The sequence below is a fragment of the Nilaparvata lugens genome, chromosome 10 (assembly GCF_014356525.2).
Source record: "Nilaparvata lugens isolate BPH chromosome 10, ASM1435652v1, whole genome shotgun sequence".
Classification (NCBI taxonomy): domain Eukaryota; kingdom Metazoa; phylum Arthropoda; class Insecta; order Hemiptera; family Delphacidae; genus Nilaparvata; species Nilaparvata lugens.
The window spans coordinates 11,338,978-11,361,652 of record NC_052513.1 but is presented as its reverse complement, the minus strand read 5'-3'; the positions used below and the strand labels follow the sequence as shown (position 1 = coordinate 11,361,652).

General features: G+C 36.2%; 1 protein-coding gene across 3 annotated transcripts in view; it reads left to right on the top strand.

The window, feature by feature from the left end:
• Window positions 1-22,675, top strand: part of LOC111064554 (serine/arginine repetitive matrix protein 2) — a 67,748-nt gene that overhangs the window by 6,000 nt on the left and 39,073 nt on the right. Inside the window, exon 1 of one of the 3 annotated variants that reach the window (XM_039436278.1) lies at window positions 17,097-18,638. The exons of the other annotated variants lie outside the window; for them this stretch is intronic. Within the exon in view, the coding sequence (XP_039292212.1) occupies window positions 18,430-18,638 (209 nt within the window). The 5' untranslated portion in view covers window positions 17,097-18,429. Of the gene's footprint in view, window positions 1-17,096; window positions 18,639-22,675 lie in introns of those variants that run through there. 3 annotated transcript variants of the gene reach the window in all.

The following is a 22,675-nucleotide window of genomic DNA, read 5'->3' as shown; positions in this document are numbered from 1 at the left end:
TATAACCTACTAAGTATTTTGCGTTGCCATGTTGCAAATCTGGAGTGCAGAAAAATTTTTCCCGCACTAGAGCGGAAAAGTGATTCTTTGCGTTCTGTAATCAGTGCAGCAATGGCCACTTTTCAACGTAACTGTAGGAAAAGAATATTAGCTTCCATTCATTGTTCTGGGTGAATTTTCTAATAATTTCTTTCTCGTTGTTCAGCTCATTTCAGACTTGATTTCAATTGAGGAAATTTTTTGAAACGTTTAGAAAGAGATATGGAATTTGAAAGAGTAGTCAGGAATTAGAAACAATATTGAAATCCATGATGATATTTTAGATAATCTGTTACTGTACCTTCATTAGGGGCCGGTTTCCGAGCTCGGGATCTATAAGTTCTGGACTTACAGAGTACAGGACTAAAATAAGCTCTCGGGTCTAAATTGAATTTCTGAGTCACGATTTTATCTTCTAAACTTCGGAGTCTATCAAGTTCTCGACTTATTTGAGCCCAGGACTTTAACGCAGTAAACGTGAGGGAAATTCACAATATTTTGCTGTTGTATTGTTGGCATTATAGCAAAACGGAAACAGCTGATTACAGCGGGAAAATTCAAATGAGCATGCTCTCCAAACTATATTCTAAAAATAGTTTTCGATTTCTTTGTAGGCCTATTCAATGCAAAACCTTTGAAAGGTGAATGAATAAACATTTCATTTTACGTTATGCTATTATTGATCATTGATCCTAACCAGTGATTTTGGAATAAACATTTTATTAGGCTATTGAGTTTGCAAACGTATTTGTTTTGAAAAAAACTGGAGTAATAATTTATTATTAATATGTTGAATATGACATTGAATAATAACATTCAGATTGGAATACAAATTCCAAGGCAATCCTTGTATTATTTTGCTTGAACATTTTTAGGTTATGTCACAGTCGTAAAATGAGGTTCGCTTTATACGCTTATTTCTGACACAATTTTATTCCAAAATGAACTTGCAAACTATAAATTATGAATTTAGATGGACTAATCCAAATAATTTAGGTATTCCATGATATCTATTTGGCTTTTTATCTACTCCAAAACAATAACTGAATTGTGTTTGCTCAGTTGAGTCTAGAATTTGAATTTAAACCCTACCCCAGTCGAGGGTTTAAAATCACGCTGTTCTAAGTCCTGGACTTAACGGTTTTTGATAAATCCTTGACTCGGAAAGAGGCAAGAATCTAATTTAAGTCCTGGACTTATAAGACCTTCACTCAGAAAGCGAAATTATAAACTCCAGGGTCTATTTAAGTCCTCAACTACGTTAACGCTCTGACTTGGAAAGCCAATTTTCTGACTCCAGGGTTTAAAGCAAGTTAAAGTCTAGAACTTAGCTAAATCCCGAGCTCGGAAACCGGCCCTAGATTATCAGTAGAAATCCTTTTCTGCATTTCTTTTTTAATGTATTTATTTTCTCTCTATCTTTTTTGAAGTTTTCTCGATAATGATAATTGTAGAAATATTGCTAGCCATTCCTTTTCCCAATGAATAGTGTAGTTATTTCATGGTTTCATACGAGTATACTCTTTCAGTCCAGTTGAGGATTGGAAAAATACCGGGTGAGCATAAATCATTGAACACATTTCATAGGTGAATAAAAAATATCAAATAATAGTAGCGCGCCTATTTTTGTGGCAAACGTTGGTGTACCTGCTATAATTTGTGATGACCTTCATCGAAACACAGTCGGCTCAATGGTGGGGGTGACAGAGCCTCAGTTGAGCAATGGCTACCGTGCAGGAGAAAGCTATGTGCGCTCTGTGGTTTCACGAAAGCAAATCGGTTATTACTGTTCAAAGACGTTTTCGTTTAGAGTATGGCCGTGATCCTCCTTCTAACAACTTCATTAAACGTTGGTATCAACAATTTAAAGACACAGGAAATGTTTTGCACATGAAAGGTGCTGGCAGGCCTACTGTATCCGAGGAAGTAGTCGATCGAGTAAGGGAAGCATTTCTGAGAAGCCCAAGTAAATCGACTCGTCGTGCGAGTTTAGAACTTGGCATACCGCAGTCGACAATTGTGAAAGTGCTACACAAACGCCTAAAATTGCATGCGTACAAAATTCAATTGTTGCATAACATTAAAGAAGACAATAAACCACGCCGTTACAATTTCGCTGTCGAAATTCTGAACAAAGTTGAAGAAGATAATGATTTTTTAAGAAAGGTTATCTTCTCTGACGAAGCTACCTTCCATGTCAACGGTGTTGTTAACCGTCATAATTGTCGGATTTGGGGTAGCGAAAACCCTCATGTTGTTCAAGAGGTTGAACGTGATAGCCCCAAGGTTAATGTTTGGTGTGCGTTGGCTGCATATGGCGTTATCGGCCCGTTCTTTTTCGCCGAGCCTACCGTGACTAGTGCTTCGTATCTTGACATGCTACAAGAGTATGCAGTACCACAAATCGAATATCGACAGCCAAATGTTAACTACCAACAAGATGGGGCACCTCCACATTGGGGTCTACATGTTCGAAATTACCTGGATGAACAATTTCCTGAACGTTGGATTGGCCGCGATGGACCGATTTCCTGGCCTCCTCGATCCCCTGATATTACACCACTCGATTTCTTCCTTTTGGGGATTTGTCAAAAATAAGGTGTATGTAACGAAGCTACGTAATATTGACGAACTAAAACGAAGAATTGTAGCCGTAATTCAGGACATCACTCCAGAAATAATCGACAATGTATGGCGTGAAATTGAATATCGTCTAGATATTTTACGTGCAACAAAAGGTGCTCATGTAGAAATTTGTTGAACTTTTCATGTGTTCTAAATAAAACTATTTGAAATTGGCTTTTCAATAAATCAATATTCATGTAAGTACACTCATTTGTTATTTTTTATTCACCTATGAAATGTGTTCAATAATTTATGCTCACCCGGTATGAATATCACATTCAATTGGAAGGAATCTGTGTGAATTCTGTTTCACTGAATGTGGTTATAGATTGCTGTGAAGTGCTGTTGGTTTTTGTTTAATTTACGTGTAGTAGTTTACTAGTGCAATGAAGTGTCAGAAGGACGGCTGGAAGAACATTGAGAGATAGAATAAGAAGCGACCGGATCAGGGAGGAAATTGGATTGAAATATATGAAAGAAGAGAGATAAGAAACAGAGGGTGGAAAAGTCAAATAATATGCGAATATGGTTGTGGATGGTAGGATGAAGAGAGGACGTCCCAGGTACTCGTATGATGAACTCATAAGAAGATTGGGAGAGGAGAGAGGAAAGACTGTAGGGGCAAATGCGCAGGCTGGCTGTGGATCGGGACAACTGGAGGCGGTGGTCTGTGGCTACCCCGAGGCACAACGGGGCAGAGATAAAGAAGAATAAGAAGAAGTTAGCTAGAATCTTATAAAAGAAGTCGAATAATCCACTCTGAGTCAAAATGTGCATTGGGGATTTCACACTTGATCGACAGATATAAAAACGACAAGGGACTGTTGCTGAGATGCCGGAAGATCCCCAGCAAAAATGGCTAAAACAATTCATCTGCTGTTGCTGCATAGGCCTACGTTCATATAGAAAATCGTACAGATAATCCGATTAGATAGATGTAGATGTAGCTCGTTATATATATATATATATATATATATATATTATATATATATATATATATACCGTGTGGGTAGGTAGCAGCAGTGCGTGAAGCATGAAGAGAAAAAGATATTCACAATTATTGTAAATTGAAATTGATAAGCCAAAGTATTACTTCGTGATCTGCTGCTTTCAACTTTTGTTGCACCCTTGAAGCCTTGTCAAAGGACACACATCAGTAATATGGCTGATAGTTTCTCCTGATTACATTAGCAAAGAGGAGATTACATCAGCCAGGTCCCATCTATACATATTTTTCAGACATCTTCCCTGACCTGTTCTAAAGCGGTTCAGACGTATCCACACCAGCCGGGGCAGCTCAAAACCGTTCAACCTTGTAGTTGGATTATCTACTTAGTCCTCATTTGTCACTAACTCAGATTAACAGAACTCAGTCCATTGTTGAGCTGATTGAAGGTTTTCCGACTGAATGAAGTTCGTTAATCGAGTGAATTCATAGTGATTTAATATATTAATTTTTGTGTATTGGTCAAAGTTCATCTGAAATTATTAACTCATCACACTTGTTCACGTTAATTCCTTTTTAATAGCTACAGTTCGATCAGGATTCAAACACTGAACGCTTGGATTGAAATTGGTCAAGATTAAGTACATCTAAAAAATAGATAGTAGATCTTCAAAAGTTTACATGACAATCTGATAATAGTTGAAACATTTGTACTTGTAGGACTCAATTTTTTATTAATTCTTCAAAAAGTAATAAGAAACCGTTCTCTATTAAATGAACACTGCATAATTTATTTCTTCAAATGCTCATTTAAAGAAATGTACATTGTCAACTGTTTTTTTTTTTTAATACCATAAAGCAGTATGATTGTGAATACTAATTACAATCCATATGTGAATTCAAATTTGGAATATTTCTCTGTTATTTGGAACCCTTATACTGATTTGTGTACTCATGGTCTTGAGGTAGTTCAGAATAAGTTTTTGAGGTTTTTCTATTACAAGCGCTTCGGCCAAACCTGTCCTTTGGGTTTTCCTACAGACCGTTTGAGAGGGACATTTCACTTTGTATCATTGAGATTACGACGGGAGAGAGACTCTTTGATTTTCGTGCATGGTCTGTTAAGGGGTTGATTTTCTTCTCCTTCGCTGCTCTCATTGATCAGGTTCCATGTTCCTGCGTTCAATTCCAGAAATCATCCCACCTTTGATATTATCAGAAGTAGAACAGTCAGTGGCTACAATGCTCCCCTTATAGGTCTCTTCGATTATACAATATGATTAATAATGTATTCGATTTTTTTGATTCAGATAGTGTGTTCAGGCGGAACTTGAATAAGATTTATGTTTGTTGATTTTTGTATTTTTTATTCATTTCATTTCTTTTCTTTTTCCTTTCCTAAGTATTTGGTATGGTTCTGTTTTTTTCTGTATCTTCTGGTTTCTTGGTTTTATGGCCTGCTGTCATTTGTAGGTGATTGTTGTGTCTTTGATCTGGATGGCCACAGTAGAATTATTTTTGGGAACTCTTTTGGTAATATTGTTGCTTCCTAGTCCGAATAATTTTAGTTTATTATACTATTGGTGTTTCCAGGTTAAGTGCTCTTATTCCTACAATAGGTTCATGCCAATAGTTGTCCTACTAACATAATTATCTTTACATAATATATTAGTGTTTTTAACTATAAATTTTTCTTTTTCTTTTATATGCTACTATAAGTTTCATATTTGCAAGGTTTATCTTTACATAATATATTAGTGTTTTTAACTATAAATTTTTCTTTTTCTTTTATATGCTACTATAAGTTTCATATTTGCAAGGTTTTCTACTATTTTTTTTTGTATCTTGTTTTGGTTTTTTTCTAAAACTCAATAGTATATCAGTTAAGTTATTTTATTTTCATTTTATTGTATTGTTTTTCAAATTGTATGCTCAATGTGCGTTATGAGGGCAATAATGGGATTCAGTTCCTGGTGCCCTCAAATATGTAAATTTTCAAATAAATAATAATAATAAATAATACTGTGAATGCAGATGGATCGGCTAGTTTTGGTAAAATACTTGTCAAACTGTCAATTTTAAAGGTATTGGATTGTAATAAAGTGCAATACTTGTAATCACAATGGAAGTCTATTAACAAAAAGTTAGTTATGTTGGTTTTTAAAAATAGCATCGTTCAAATGCCCTCCTTCTCGAGTGACACATTCTTTGAGTCGGTTCTTAACGTTCCGCATTGCTCATTCAAGCACATCGCCAGGAATTGATGTAATTTATACTCTGTCCAGACTGCGATGATCGCTGAAAGATTAAGCCGACCCTCCTACTACTCACACACACACACACACACAAGCGTAGTCTCCTTTTGTGTGTATGAGTAAAGGGACGGTCTGTCTACCTGTATACTACCAAGTAGTATAGTATACTAGTATAAGTATACTAAGTAGTATACATAGTATATCAATGGCGCAGGTAGGCCGGGCGTGTGTGCCTGCGCGTGGAGGAGCGAGGGTCGGCTTAATCTTCCAGCGCTCATCGCAGTCTGGACAGAGTATAGTTGTGAATTGCTGCCTTCAACTCCTGAATGGTCCGGGGTTCGTTCATGTAGACCCTTGTATTTGAATAGCCCCTCAAGAAAAAGTCACATACCGTGAGCTCCAGTGAGCGAAAATCAGTGAGCATTGGAAATCTGTATTACGGGAAATCAAACGGCCAGGGAACAGAACACGTACAGCTTGCATTTATATCCTAACTGTATGTGTAGTTGCCCCGTCTCGTTAGAACCACATGTCGTAAGGGTCAAGCCACACGAAGCGTTTTTTCAGGCGTTTTCAGACGAGTCGGCAGGGCAGGAAGCTCTCCGATTGGCTGATCAGGTTGGCGTTCGGGAATTAGCTGATAATCAGTTAATCGAAAAGCTTCCTGCCCTGCCGACTCGTCTGAAAACGCCTGAAAAACGCTTCGTGTGGCTTGGTCCTAAATGTGGTGATCATCAATATTCCTGGTTATGTGCTTGAGCAGGAATGTTGAATGTTGAGGACCGACTCCAAGAATGCGTCGCTCGAGGAGGGCATTTGATGGATTTAATGTTGAAAAACTAGCTTGACTAATTTTCTGTTGATTGACTTCCATTGTCACTGCATGTTTTTCACTTCATTTCAATCCAGTGCCTTTAAAATTGACAGATTTACAAGTATTTTAAAACCATCCGATCCACCTTGAGTTGTTGAACTATTCACAATCAGTCAATTGAAGCGATTACTCTGAGGATTCTGGTCATTGTAAGGTCTATGCCCGACTTGTGTCGTTGACATAATGTGAAGCCGAAAAGCTAACTATAATAAAAACAACCTTCAATGTACACTTGCTAATCAAGCAGATATACGATTAGTGTCGAACTAACTTGAGATCAAATCACAATAATTCATGATCGTGTTCAAATCTTACTGCATTACAATAATTACTGTCTTCAATTCTAATAAATTATTGTGAAGGAATATGAAAACTAACATCTCTACTCTTGAATTTAGTTTCATTTTATTTCCTTATGATACTTGCAGGAATTTATCTCTCTTCACTGAAACGCGAATAAATTTCCTCATTATTCAATATTTTTGCATAAATTTGACGAAATCTTAGCTTATAAAAATATAAGCCTACATTCATTATTGATTCTGCTCAGTTTTGAGAAAGAAGTCGCTTCTACTTCTAGGGTTCTATTTCTATTATACTAGCAAAAAAAAAAAATACCGATATCCTGAAATGAAAATAATATCTAATGTTAGGCGGGCGGAGTTAGGACTTTGTCCCACTCAAACCTTAAATCTCATGTTAATATAGATAAATTGACTCAAGTATGGATAGATGAATTGACTTAGTTGGATTTATAAGTACTTTATGATTGGTCTGGTAGATTCTTTGTTAAGTATGTACGAGGGCAGCCTGAAAAGTTTTCGACCTAACCATGAAAGAGACAAGTTTGTGATCAAGAGCTTTTTACCACAAAGATACTCTCCAAAATTTCAGCCTCTTGCATGCTTAGTTTTTATTTTCCACTTGACAGTCGAGTCGTTCAAGTTAGTCGATGTGTGAGTGCCGCGTAATAATCGACACTAATCAATTTTATATATTTATTTTATAATTTTCTTCCTGAGGATGATCCAAACATGAGCTCCAGGCAAGTAATAAAACTGGGAATTACTTCATGACTCACATAATTATAAAATAGCTACATTACTGTCCACCCAGAACTGAACAATTTATTATTGAAATGTTGATTGATTGATTGATTGATTGAGTACTTTATTTATGTAGATTACAATATATACTGGCTTATACACTTATATACAATAGCTTACAATACAGCAAAATTATAGATGAATTTACATAATATAGACTAAGAAAATAACTATTGAACTGTATATGATATGAAAAAGCAATTTGTAATATAATAACTATAGATAATAATCATATTGTTATGCATCTACATAAATTGGCGGAGCTTTGGACATATCAATGTCCATTCTTTGGGAAGAATATTAAAAATATCCTCCCCACTAACTCTCTACCAAAACGTTAATTTCGTTATTTAAACTAAGGATTTATTTATTAATGGAAATATTGTAAAAGTTCTAATCAATATGAATATTGAAGAGAAAAAAAACAGAAAATTGATAAAGTAAAATAATTATATAGGTAGATAAGATCAAATAATTGATTAATAAAATGAAGTAGGCTGAAAGTAGATCAGAGTTATCAAATTTCAGTTATATACAGCAGTATGCAGTGGATAATTGAAATAACATGAGTTTATATAATATATATATATATATATATATATATAATACAATTCGTTCTATAACATGGTTTAAAGGTTTATATTGGTGGAATGGGTGAGGGATGGTTGTCATGTGATCGTTCTAGGGCCGGACAGTTTCAGTCATTTGTTCCAAAATATGTTTTTTTAAAGTCAGGTTGAAGCTCGCTCGGCTCTCGATAGACCTGATAGAAACAGGAAGTGTATTCCATGCACGACAGGCACTGACTAAGAAGGATTTTGTAAAATAGTAGTTCGATGATTGGGTATCCTTAAAGTACTTTCTCCGGTTCTAGTATGTGAAGCATCTATCCTCCTACCTTCAGAGACAAATTTGAAATCATCTTTAAAATAGTTCGGATTACCGTATTTCAAGATATCTCTAACAAGCTTGACTATTCGAAAAAGCCTCTGATCGGGAAGCTTCAATGTTGAACTAGCAATGTGGGCTGGGGTGATATGATCATGGCGTTGGAGAGAGTAGACGAAACGTAGACAATAATTTTGACAACGCTGTAGTTTATCATTCAGAGTGACTTGCATATCATTAAGAACAGAATTACAATACATTAAATGTGGGAAGATGAGAGATTGAACCAATAATAATTTAATGTTTCTAGGGAGGATATCGTGCATTTTCTTCAATGCATGCATGGCTGAGAATACCTTTTTACAAGTTTTGTTCACTTGTTCTGACCAGTCAAGAGTATTATTCATAATAATGCCTAAATTTTTAACTGAGCTACAGTAAGGAATGTCATTACCGTCTACACTAATTTTGTGAATCGATTCAAGGTCAATATTGTTTATAAGACGAGAATATCCAATTATAATGGGTTGTGTTTTGATGGGATTAAGCTTGAGGCCATTTTTCTTTGTCCATTCCACTATCGAATTGATATCCTGATTCATTATTCCAACTGTTTCATTAATTTTTGTTATGGGACAGCTCAAATAGATTTGAAGGTCGTCTGCATAAGTATGGAAACTGGAGAATTTGATAATGGAAGAAAGATCATTAGCATACAAAGTGAAGAGGAGAGGGCCTAAAATTCAACCTTGTAGTTGGATTATCTACTTAGTCCTCATTTGTCACTAACTCAGATTAACAGAACTCAGTCCATTGTTGAGCTGATTGAAGGTTTTCCGACTGAATGAAGTTCGTTAATCAAGTGAATTCATAGTGATTTAATATATTAATTTTTGTGTATTGGTCAAAGTTCATCTGAAATTATTAACTCATCACACTTGTTCACGTTAATTCCTTTTTAATAGCTACAGTTCGATCAGGATTCAAACACTGAACGCTTGGATTGAAATTGGTCAAGATTAAGTACATCTAAAAAATAGATAGTAGATCTTCTAAAGTTTACATGACAATCTGATAATAGTTGAAACATTTGTACTTGTAGGACTCAATTTTTTATTAATTCTTCAAAAAGTAATAAGAAACCGTTCTCTATTAAAATAGATTTAATGAAAACTGCATAATTTATTTCTTCAAATGCTCATTTAAAGAAATGTACATTGTCAACTGTTTTTTTTTTAATACCATAAAGCAGTATGATTGTGAATACTAATTACAATCCATATGTGAATTCAAATTTGGAATATTTCTCTGTTATTTGGAACCCTTATACTGATTTGTGTACTCATGGTCTTGAGGTAGTTCAGAATAAGTTTTTGAGGTTTTTCTATTACAAGCGCTTCGGCCAAACCTGTCCTTTGGGTTTTCCTACAGACCGTTTGAGAGGGACATTTCACTTTGTATCATTGAGATTACGACGGGAGAGAGACTCATTGATTTTCGTGCATGGTCTGTTAAGGGGTCGATTTTCTTCTCCTTCGCTGCTCTCATTGATCAGGTTCCATGTTCCTGCGTTCAATTCCAGAAATCATCCCACCTTTGATATTATCAGAAGTAGAACAGTCAGTGGCTACAATGCTCCCCTTATAGGTCTCTTCGATTATACAATATGATTAATAATGTATTCGATTTTTTTGATTCAGATAGTGTGTTCAGGCGGGATCAGTGAGCATTGGAAATCTCTATTACGGGAAATCAAACGGCCAGGGAACAGAACACGTACAGCTTGCATTTATATCCTAACTGTGTGTGCAGTTGCCCCGTCTCGTTAGAACCACATGTCGTAAGGGTCAAGCCACACGAAGCGTTTTTTCAGGCGTTTTCAGACGAGTCGGCAGGGCAGGAAGCTCTCCGATTGGCTGATCAGGTTGGCGTTCGGGAATTAGCTGATAATCAGTTAATCGAAAAGCTTCCTGCCCTGCCGACTCGTCTGAAAACGCCTGAAAAAAACGCTTCGTGTGGCTTGGTCCTAAATGTGGTGATCATCAATATTCCTGGTTATGTGCTTGAGCAGGAATGTTGAATGTTGAGGACCGACTCCAAGAATGCGTCGCTCGAGGAGGGCATTTGATGGATTTAATGTTGAAAAACTAGCTTGACTAATTTTCTGTTGATTGACTTCCATTGTCACTGCATGTTTTTCACTTCATTTCAATCCAGTGCCTTTAAAATTGACAGATTTACAAGTATTTTAAAACCATCCGATCCATCTTGAGTTGTTGAACTATTCACAATCAGTCAATTGAAGCGATTTCTCTGAGGATTCTGGTCATTGTAAGGTCTATGCCCGACTTGTGTCGTTGACATAATGTGAAGCCGAAAAGCTAACTATAATAAAAACAACCTTCAATGTACACTTGCTAATCAAGCAGATATACGATTAGTGTCGAACTAACTTGAGATCAAATCACAATAATTCATGATCGTGTTCAAATCTTACTGCATTACAATAATTACTGTCTTCAATTCTAATAAATTATTGTGAAGGAATATGAAAACTAACATCTCTACTCTTGAATTTAGTTTCATTTTATTTCCTTATGATACTTGCAGGAATTTATCTCTCTTCACTGAAACGCGAATAAATTTCCTCATTATTCAATATTTTTGCATAAATTGACGAAATCTTAGCTTATAAAAATATAAGCCTACATTCATAATTGATTCTGCTCAGTTTTGAGAAAGAAGTCGCTTCTACTTCTAGGGTTCTATTTCTATTATACTAGCAAAAAAAAAAAAATACCGATATCCTGAAATGAAAATAATATCTAATGTTAGGCGGGCGGAGTTAGGACTTTGTCCCACTCAAACCTTAAATCTCATGTTAATATAGATAAATTGACTCAAGTATGGATAGATGAATTGACTTAGTTGGATTTATAAGTACTTAATGATGGTCTGGTAGATTCTTTGTTAAGTATGTACGAGGGCAGCCTGAAAAGTTTTCGACCTAACCATGAAAGAGACAAGTTTGTGATCAAGAGCTTTTTACCACAAAGATACTCTCCAAAATTTCAGCCTCTTGCATGCTTAGTTTTTATTTTCCACTTGACAGTCGAGTCGTTCAAGTTAGTCGATGTGTGAGTGCCGCGTAATAATCGACACTAATCAATTTTATATATTTATTTATTTTATAATTTTCTTCCTGAGGATGATCCAAACATGAGCTCCAGGCAAGTAATAAAACTGGGAATTACTTCATGACTCACATAATTATAAAAGAGCTACATTACTGTCCACCCAGAACTGAACAATTTATTATTGAAGTGTTGAGGGAGGCAAAGCAAAACAATTTCTCGCTGAAAACTGTTTTTGCGGCACCTGGTTTTGAGTTGGTTATGTAGTTATATTAGAATTGATTTTCTTCTAAAACCCTACAGGAATATTAAATCTCAATTATTCATATTATGCTAATAGTTTAAAAACAAGATTTCAACTTTCGGTGCCCATATCAGTTCTTAAAACGTTAAAATTATGAAGAAAAAAGTTTCTCAGAAATTTCAAATTTGTTCCATTTTTGTAACTTGATAGTATCTAATTCGAAATTCTATGAAAAATGTCACCAAAATAAGTTAGTACAGAAAAGCGAGTTGCACAACCTTAATTTATATTATAATGATGTCTGTTCAAACATAGTTATTCTTGCATTTACAAATTATTCTATTATGTTCACCGTTTATAAACTAGTGATCGTTTAGACGATCATTATAGGCTAAACGTCGAAGTGGATAAAACTACTTGCGGTTTCAAGGGTATTTCGCAATGTATCACACTGAAACCTTCATAGATATTGATGTTTTGATTATATCAATGACATTCCATAATGAAGGCAAATTGAGTCACCCCCGTGTGAAAATGACCCATGTAGAAAATGACAATTTTTATGTAATATCAAGGACATATTGACCATACACTGTAGACTTTAAAGTAGATTATAATTCCCTGTAGATGAAAATTGAAAATCCATTATAAAAAGCGATGGATGTGGCATTTTATATCAGTGTTTCATTATTGCGCAATATCTAATACGCGGGAATTGAAATCCCCGGGCAGGTAACTAAAAATGGCTATCAGAAGCGATCAATATCTCATCTCTCATCTGTGTTGTGTATTCGCAACGACGCAATTTCCTCTCGTCTGCTCTGCTCTGCTCATCAGCGCTGGTTGGCTTTTATCTATTGTTGGGTTTCCTGCGCGATACAGACGGCGCTCTATGATTGCGCCCTCCCCTTCTCCACAAGGGAAATGGGAATTTCCCGTAGCTTTAAGATTGTGCTCGGGGAGACACCTCGTCTCGCCCGGCAGGGAAATGGGAATTTCCCGTTGCGTTGGCGACGGATCGATAGCCTGGGAGCTGGTCCGGGAGCCAAGCTCCAACAGTTGTTGCGTTGCCATCAGCACACAGCACCCTGTGCAAGATGCCACCATCCGGCTGCATGTCATCCTAGTCGAGGATAAGTTGGCATTTACTCAAAGTCTTCCATTCATGTGATATTAGTATTACGTCTTAAGTGTCGTGCTCGATCCTGCTTTCACCCTGCATTTCATCTCTACTCTATTCATCTAAACATCGCCGTCGCAACCCGGCCTACTCTATTCATAGTGTTTATTCAGTCCAGTTTAATATCCTCACATTTCGGTGCTGCTAACATTCGACGAAACGTTCAGTTGACATTCGTTCCTCGACGTAGCACTCTGTCTTACCCATTTACTTGGAGCAAACAACACAAAAATCTGGTAGAATAAATTTCCGTATCATATGTTGTGTTAGACGTTGTGAACAAACAATCTAACAATATTTCTCGTTCAATTTCATAACATTAAATTAAATTAGAAGATAATATACGGTGAAAAGAATCTGATTCAATTCAATAGATTGTGAATTCGATTATTTACCGTACTTGATCAGCTACCATATGTTCTCCACTAAACCCCTTGGGAAACTGTGAAAAGGCTTGAAAATGTGTGTTTTGGCTTGTGAGTGGCGTCCTTTGTTGGAAAATTGATTTGCAGAATAATATAAAGTGTTGGTTAAGGTGATGAACAGAAATAATCTCCTCGAATGTAAGTAAGATGGACTGATCCCATCAAATGTCTGTCCTGTATTGATCTCGACTGTCATGCGCATATATCAATATTGTAATCATCAATCAATTTCACTCAATATTGATGCGATTGTATTGTATTGAAAGTGTTTCTAGGAGAATTCCTTGACAGCTGTTCAAGATACTAGTTGATTTCACTCTTCCTTATCACTACATATACATAGTATTACAAAATACAGTTGAATCGGATACTTTAACTAATCATAAATAAAATATTATTTTCGATAATCTTTCATTTGAACTTTTCACAAAAAATAAATGAAATATTAATTCACAATCTATTGAAATCACCACATAGTAAATGTTAATTGCTAAGGTAATTGTTAATTTAATGATCCACAAATTGTTCTACAATGTGGATACATAAGATTCTAAGGTATAGATGATATAATCCAATGATATTCAATCTAATGACTGACTCACTAGAGGACTAATAGTAAAAAATATGAAGTTTTGATTCTATTAAAAAATTTCACAATTGACAAGAATTTTATCTAATTTTGAGTAGAATATTTTGCCAACATTGTCATGTATTAATCACAGTTTAATTACATGGAATGAAATCTTGAAGTATGTAGGATCACGAACTTGATATCGTTTATTAAAAATTTAAAAACGAAATGGAAGAGTAAATGGTAGAATGGTTGTTCTGTGAAATTCGTCAACAATGAGGAAATTAATTTGTAAGCGACATGAACATTTATAATTAACTGAACTAGTCTCTAATGTTCCTCGCTTTGGATATTTTTGTGAATCTAGATTGATCAATCATTGAAAATTCATCTTTGATTCATATCAAATTCATCAACAATGACGACAACATTTGCACGCTGCATGGACATTAGAGAATTTAGTCTCCCTGAAATTCTCTAATGGTTTTTGCTTTTGATGTAATTTTGAAAGTTCAATGATTGATCAAATTAGAAAGTTATGGACAATTTTGGAAGTGAGAAATGATGTTTTATACACTTTCAAAGATCTAATTCATAAGTTTGTAACTCTATATTAAGTGTTTTTTATGAAACTAGACTAATTGATGAGATTAAAAAGGGAGCGTCATCACTCATTGTCATTTGGAGATGGAAAAAGTGGTTTGTTCACTTTCGAAGAGCTAATAATCAAGTTAGAACTCTTAAATTAAGTATTTTATAATAGGACAGTCTTAGAAATGACAATGCTGTGAACTAAAGAATCCAACCAACTGTTCCCTTTCAAGTGCCTGTTGTAACGAAGTCTTCCATTAAATTAGAATTACAGTACATTAATTGGACATCATATGGAAGAGGACTCTCTATCCAGTGTGACACTCGGTCTAGTGGTCGAATGAACATTATTCTTCCATCAGACTAACGCGAAATGATCGCGCAAACAAAAGCAAACGCCAATATCCCATTAGATGAGATTTTCATTTTTGTTTCAAAGTTTTAAAGCACGTTTGACGCGTGACGTTGGAGTTTCGAAGCCAGTAACGAAGTCTTCCATACTGTCATAACTTTAAGAATACATAGATAGAATCAATGACTACTCAGTGCAGTGATCAAAGCAATTGAAACTCAACATTGTTTTGATGTGTAGTCATACAACTATTTGACAAAAACTTTGTCAGATGGTGACGAACACTTATCCAGTGCTAAGCTATCATCCTATGCTCGTTAAGCTCTCTATAATCAGTTTGCACGTGCAGGTGTAGATGCTGGTCAGTGAAGAAGAAAGTAACACAAACTTAACAGCAAAAGGATGTCGAATTTGGTAACCAAGTCTTCCATACTGTCACAACTCGATTGTGCACTTAAATATAGCTTTTATAAACTCTATTGATAGTTGATTGTGAATCTTCATAATTTAGTGAAAATAACATTCGATACCATAACATTACATCAATTGAACATTATATTTATGAGGAAGTGGACTTTCTAACCAGTGTGACACTCATAGTCCAGTGGTCGAAATTCCAATGAACATTACTCTTCCATCAGGCTCTCGCGCAACAAATTGAGCAGAACTATCAGATAGGTCCTACAAAGTCAGAATTGTCGGAAAAGATCTACTTGGCAGCCCAATTAGGTGAACATCAATCAGGAGAATAGGTTGGGCTGATGAGTGGACCTTTGGAGATGTATCCAGAGCTTCCATCAGGCTCTCGCGCAACAAATTGAGCAGAACTATCAGATAGGTCCTACAAAGTCAGAATTGTCGGAAAAGATCTACTTGGCAGCCCAATTAGGTGAACATCAATCAGGAGAATAGGTTGGGCTGATGAGTGGACCTTTGGAGATGTATCCAGAGCTTCCATCAGGCTCTCGCGCAACAAATTGAGCAGAACTATCAGATAGGTCCTACAAAGTCAGAATTGTCGGAAAAGATCTACTTGGCAGCCCAATTAGGTGAACATCAATCAGGAGAATAGGTTGGGCTGATGAGTGGACCTTTGGAGATGTATCCAGAGCTTCCATCAGGCTCTCGCGCAACAAATTGAGCAGAACTATCAGATAGGTCCTACAAAGTCAGAATTGTCGGAAAAGATCTACTTGGCAGCCCAATTAGGTGAACATCAATCAGGAGAATAGGTTGGGCTGATGAGTGGACCTTTGGAGATGTATCCAGAGCTTCCATCAGGCTCTCGCGCAACAAATTGAGCAGAACTATCAGATAGGTCCTACCAAGTCAGAATTGTCGGAAAAGATCTACTTGGCAGCCCAATTAGGTGAACATCAATCAGGAGAATAGGTTGGGCTGATGAGTGGACCTTTGGAGATGTATCCAGAGCTTCCATCAGGCTCTCGCGCAACAAATTGAGCAGAACTATCAGATAGGTCCTACAAAGTCAGAATTGTCGGAAAAGATCTACTTGGCAGCCCAATTAGGTGAACATCAATCAGGAGAATAGGTTGGGCTGATGAGTGGAACTTTGGAGATGTATGAAGTGTGATGAGTGCACACTCATCGGCAGTGGTATCAATGAATAAGCTCTTGATCACATGACTTTCCGGTGTTCTATCAAGCTGAGCTAAACATCAAATTTGGGCATAAATATAATCTATTGATAGTAATATTAAGTATTCATAAAGGTGAACATTTTTTGATTCTGTATTAATGAATGCGTCGACCAAATATTTTTAACAACCTGAAAGACATTAATTAGCCAAAATTTGATATCTAGAATCAAAATTATACATAGAACCTTCTGTGAAACCCAGAAAGATAACATTCGATACCATAACATTACATCAATTGAACATTATATTTATGAGGAAGTGGACTTTCTAACCAGTGTGACACTCATAGTCCAGTGGTCGAAATTCCAATGAACATTACTCTTCCATCAGGCTCTCGCGCAACAAATTGAGCAGAACTATCAGATAGGTCCTACAAAGTCAGAATTGTCGGAAAAGATCTACTTGGCAGCCCAATTAGGTGAACATCAATCAGGAGAATAGGTTGGGCTGATGAGTGGAACTTTGGAGATGTATGAAGTGTGATGAGTGCACACTCATCGGCAGTGGTATCAATGAATAAGCTCTTGATCACATGACTTTCCGGTGTTCTATCAAGCTGAGCTAAACATCAAATTTGGGCATAAATATAATCTATTGATAGTAATATTAAGTATTCATAAAGGTGAACATTTTTTGATTCTGTATTAATGAATGCGTCGACCAAATATTTTTAACAACCTGAAAGACATTAATTAGCCAAAATTTGATATCTAGAATCAAAATTATACATAGAACCTTCTGTGAAACCCAGAAAGAAAACATTAGAAACATCAAAGATGAACAGAAACTTCAAGAATCAGAATAAAAGTAGCAATATTTAAAATCTTAAGCTACTCGTCATCTATCGAAGTTGGAAATCAAGTAAGTAATCAGGGGAAGAGCTAGAAGAGCTAGTCTAGTTTTACCCAATAAACCCTGTGAAATTCAGACAAGACTTCTACTTTGAGATGAGTGGTAGTCAACGAACTAAGTTTCTTTGAAGCTACACTCCAACTAATTAGTCTCCGCGGTCTGTTAACAGCTATTACTATACTTCAACTCAACACCACAACTTCTGTAAAACTCACAAAATTAAACTAACATTGTATTGAAACTACACAGAAAATCTATTATACTAAACGATAAGTGCGTCGACCTAATACTTGTCGTTGGAGCACTGTTACCTGTCTACTGTGAAATTACACTGAAAACCTATAAAACCTGTGAAGTTAAATTCGAATTCTGAATGTGCATTAAACTGTATACTTGAAACAAGAACTTCTGTGAAACTCAGAAAATTAGTTATAAGTACATTTAAGAAGTTTCACTGTTTAACCGGTGAAGTTAGAATTAAGTAACCAAGTATTCGATAAAAAGATACTTAAATACAACCATGCTTAACGTTTTTCTGACGTAAACGTTACGTGTAACATCATATGGTACTCTGATAAAATATTCTATTAATTCAATGGCGTATTAATTAATAGAATATTATAAAAAGGGTTAGTCTTACGTCTACGAAATCGGAAGTTGTGGGGGTCAAGTGCTAGGGAGTGAAAATGCTAGTGCCATCGACCAGTCGACGACATACTCCTGTCGACGAGCAGCTGTTGTTCGAGCGACTGTGGTTGCGGGCTACTCAGCGGCCCCCGCCCCGTCGCCAACGCAACATGCAGTGTTGCCACTGTTGCAGACTGCCCGCACTGCACATCTGTCTGGTGCCTCCCCGATGCTCCGCTGCTTCCCGCATGCTCCGCTCTGTTGTCAGGTAACATAGCTATTTGTCAATTAGCAATAATCGATATATTTTGAACGGTTTATCAATCTAGAATGTTATTAATCAATATTCAATATCAATTAATTATTTTCTAGTCTGTTATCCAGTAATTATTATCTTGAAAAGGAATGCAAATTGAGATTCATTCAATTTTTTCTAGTCTGTTTTCCGTAAAATATAAGAACACAAGAAATGTTATAGTCCAGTCGAATGTTCGTTTTCCAGTAAACAGCCCCGAAATAATTTTTCTCGACGGTTCTGTATGTATTCTGGGGCGCTGAATTCGAATCTGGAATTTGCTGACACGCCAGAGGGCGGTTTCACCCCCAAAACCCCTAAAATTTCGAACTTATTTTAATTTTTCCATTTAATCTCGAAAACTTCGAGTTTTTGCAGAAAAATCATTCTCTACAAAATTGAAGATGATAAAATTTCCAATAAATTGAGTGGTCGCGCAGGATTCAACCATTTCTTGACTCCGGAGCTACGAATTTTCAAAAAAGGGGTATTTTTAAGGGGTTTTCAAAATTATGCAAACTTACCACTTCTACCCTATACAACTTGGATATTTTTCTAGTACAGATAAAAAACCACACATCACGTGAAAGAAAAAGCAATTCTGAACAGGATTCCTTAGGAATTTTTGAATTTAGTAGAGGCGGGAGGGGGAAAACACAAAATCACAATCCAGCGAGGTTTGTGGACGAATATGTGTGCCAATTGCTTTATGTCACCTATATGGCGATTCTAGCAGCGCCGCGACGGCCACCCGGCCGATTGAGCGAAGCCAAATGCATTCTATCTTTTTGTAGGCGATAGCATCTATGATTGTTTGTGGAAGGTTTCGATAAATCAAATTGGCAAGTAGAAAGTGGTTACTGTTCAGTGACATTAAGGTTGATCTGGGAAAGTTATATCCTTAATTGATTCGGTGTCTGGTTGGATAAACGTGTTGTAAATATATTAGTTTTATTTGTTTTTATAAATGTGATGATGGATTTCAAGTAAAGCTGGCGGATATCCAGGACCTGTAAATCGGAATAGAGCTGGTCTGACGAATATCTGACTGGTTTCTTTAGAATAATGTTTATAAGCGCTCTGTGTGACAGCAAGAGACTCAAGTACAGCGGCCGAGGCACCGCCCCACGCCACTACACCATACTCAAGCAGCGACTGAACATACGCAAAATACACACTCCTGCACTGATCCGCAGGTGCGGATGCACATATAAGATGTTTTTGTGCACATAATCTATTGCACAAAAACATCATTACAAAATGCATATTCATATATAATTAAGATGAAATAGACACAATAGCCGCATTTAATAGTATCATAGAATAAACTATCTTCACTCTCTTGGTAAGGGCTCCTCGTATTTACAATAAAATTGAAAATCAAAGTATCCCAAATTTATAAAATAAAAAATGGAGATAAACAAATTTGCATCTATAAATTAACAAATAGCTTCTTTTACAGAAATTTGTAGAATTTCGATAACTTACTAACCTAACTTAAACCTAACTTGAACTGAAAAAAATTAATTATACAATAAAGCGAAATAAGTGGATTAGTAGAATTTTAAATTTTAAAAATATTTGTTTTATAGGAAGGGAGAAAAAATTAAAATTATCTATATTATAAAACATTTAAAAGCATTTTCAAATTTCAAATGTTACTAAAATATCAGATTGGTATTAGACTACTAGAAGAAAAGGAAATGCTCTGCACGTCTACTTCAATGAACCTCAAATACTCCACATCTGTCATTGGAGGAAAATGTGTGAAGGTATAATACAATAAAATTTGAGGCGAAATTGTTACACCACAATATGTAATCAATCAATCAATTTTTATTCCAATCAACACAAAACAATATAAATAAAAGAAATCAAAACACAAAAAAATCACAATCAAAATAAATTTCCAATGAAATATAAAAACAGGCTTCATGGTTGGGGTGTGCTGAAAAGAAAGGAGGAAAAATACCTAGTCAACTATGGTTTCCCATGTAATAGGCAGGTAGAGGGTATAAAAGTAAGAAAAGAAGGGGTGAAGAGGAGAAGAAAAAGGGAAGTATTGGAGAAGTTAGTAGGAAAAAAGAGAAAAAATGTGCAAAATCTGTAAGCGAGTCCACTTTTAACAAATGTATCTAAATGCGATGTATATGTAATGCAAAGCGATGATACCAGCATTAAATTCATTCAATAATATGAAGGATCCTCCTTTAAAATCTGAATTTTGTATGTTAGCCAAAGTTGAAAGCATTTATTTTATTCCTTCACTTTGAGCCATCAAAGGTAATTGAATAGTTGTTTAATATTTGTATCCCGTCTGGCATCGAATATAATATAGCGAATTACTTTAGAATCAGATGTATAAAATTAACTTTGTATTATTTGGTGGGGTTGAGCCCAAATTCCCAGCTGAATTTTGCTGTATGGTGGCTAGTAAGCAAAGCAAGTATTCAGTTATTCCTACATTTTTTAGGGCCTTAGTTTGGCATAAAAGGAATTCTCTGAATTGTTCTACTTTACGGGGTGGCTTCACATTCCTAAACTTTCATGCCTCTCATCAAATATTTGTTGAAATGCTGGGCATACTTCTACGTTTTAAGGCAAATTTTTGGACTGCAAAAATATCTACAAATATTTGTTCAGTTGAATTCACAACTACATTTCCCATGTCATGTTTTACGAATTTTTCAATATATGCCCAACTTGTTTAGGACATTCCATAAAACGTTTTAGTACTGTTTTATAGCTTTTGAAATTCATCGCTCACGTTATTTTATACTCTTTCTTCACCCCAGTAATCGTCTCATTTTTAAAATGGTATCTTTTCTCGTTCCTTTCTTTCCCCTTCAATTTCATCAAATATGACACAAAGAAATACTAACAACAACGATCTTTGTGTGTATTCTTTTATCATTCCCTTAATTTTCATTGTGCTGAACTGATATTTTAACAATTTTATTGTTTTTTTATATTGTTGTGTTGAGCATAGTGCTCAGATGATTCCTAGGCTTGTATTGTTCATTGTATTGTATTATTCCTAAGCATGAGATGTTGATGATAGATTTATAGACATATATTTTTACATGGGTTCCGAACGACCGGGACCGCGGAAAGTGATTTTGAAGCGTTCAACTATATGAACTAACATAACGGTCCATATGGAAATTGTAAACTTGACTCATTGCACGGGAGTGAACAGAACGGATAAAACTGGATCACGATTCAGCATGACATTTAAATGTTTTTATATTTTTCAGCAGATTAGTAGCATCGATCGAAACTGAAAGCTAAAGATCGACCTGTCCGTTCATCGAGCTACCCTCAAGGGCTCAGGCTCAGGCTCTACTAGTTCAGGGGTGGAACTACCCCTACGGTTTTCCAAGGGGAGTTTCGAAAACTTGTCACTAATCTAATCTGATATCTAATTTGATAAGAGGCTAGTCGCTGGGTCAGCCACTTTCCATAATTTATCATTTCAGTTCACTTTAAAATTGATGAAAAACTTGCCACTTTTTCAATCTGACAGGAATCGTGTAAATTGTCGTCGTGGCAATCTAGAAAATGAAATGAAAAGCGTGTGCCTGTGCCAGTAATAGATTGCTGTTGAGGCCCCCTGCTGTTTGAAGCGAGCCTGATATTTCGTAACGATTAGCAGTTCTGTGCCAGGTTCACGAAGCGAACCCCCTTTTTACTATGGGCACTGTTCCAGTGGAAAATAATTGACCGATGGTCCCTCGCTCCTTGTGGCAAGGGTTTTACACCCTCCTGGATTTGGTTGGTGGGCGAGAGGGGGAGGGAGTACATCCCCACCAGGCGCGCTCTTCTACTTCTTCCCCACAAACTGCTCCTTCTCCTCCACCTCCTCCTCAACCCCCCCTCTAACTCGTGCACTCGCATGTTGGCGTGTGCGCGCTCTAATGCAGGTCTGTCGTTAGCTGGGCCGGGACTTCACACTATGCGACTCCTCCGTCTCGCTAAGCCACCACATCTTCTCAAATTCACCTCAGGCC